The sequence below is a fragment of the Phaethon lepturus genome, unplaced genomic scaffold (assembly GCF_000687285.1).
Source record: "Phaethon lepturus isolate BGI_N335 unplaced genomic scaffold, ASM68728v1 scaffold32498, whole genome shotgun sequence".
NCBI lineage: Eukaryota > Metazoa > Chordata > Aves > Phaethontiformes > Phaethontidae > Phaethon > Phaethon lepturus.
The window spans coordinates 343-713 of NW_010556049.1; the positions used below are offsets into that span (position 1 = coordinate 343).

Here is a 371-nt window from a genome sequence, read left to right on the forward strand (position 1 = left end):
CCTTGGCTGGGGTCACTTCAGACAAGCCGGGATGCAGGAGAACGTCCTCTTCACCCGCAGTAGGAAGGGAGTCGTGCTCCTGATGTCTCTGGCCCTTGGGACCAGTCCTTGCAGAGCTCCCTCCGTCCTGGACGGGCCTCCTCTCCCCGCTGGCAGCAAGGCCTTTATTTCTTCCTCGTCGTTGAAAGGGCATGTCCCATACCTCTGCTTCAGGTGCCTGCGGACCTGGGGAAGGAGGGAGAAGCAAACTAAGGTGCCTGTTTCCAAGGGCAGGTCCAAGCCTGCCAGCAAGGGGAGCGGGAAGCAACCTGGTCCCCTGGGGACTCGTCCTTGCTCTGAGACCCGTGGGCAGGCTCAGCCGCGGAGCAGAG

General features: G+C 62.3%; 1 protein-coding gene across 1 annotated transcript in view; it reads right to left on the minus strand.

The window, feature by feature from the left end:
- Positions 1-12: 12 nt before the first annotated feature.
- The window catches only part of DUSP15 (dual specificity phosphatase 15), a gene marked incomplete at its 5' end in the record, with an annotated part of 5,145 nt that continues 4,786 nt past the window's right edge, over positions 13-371 (minus strand). The window contains one exon of the mRNA XM_010292361.1: positions 13-229. Coding sequence (XP_010290663.1) covers positions 13-229 — 217 coding nt within the window. The remainder of the gene's footprint in view (positions 230-371) is intronic.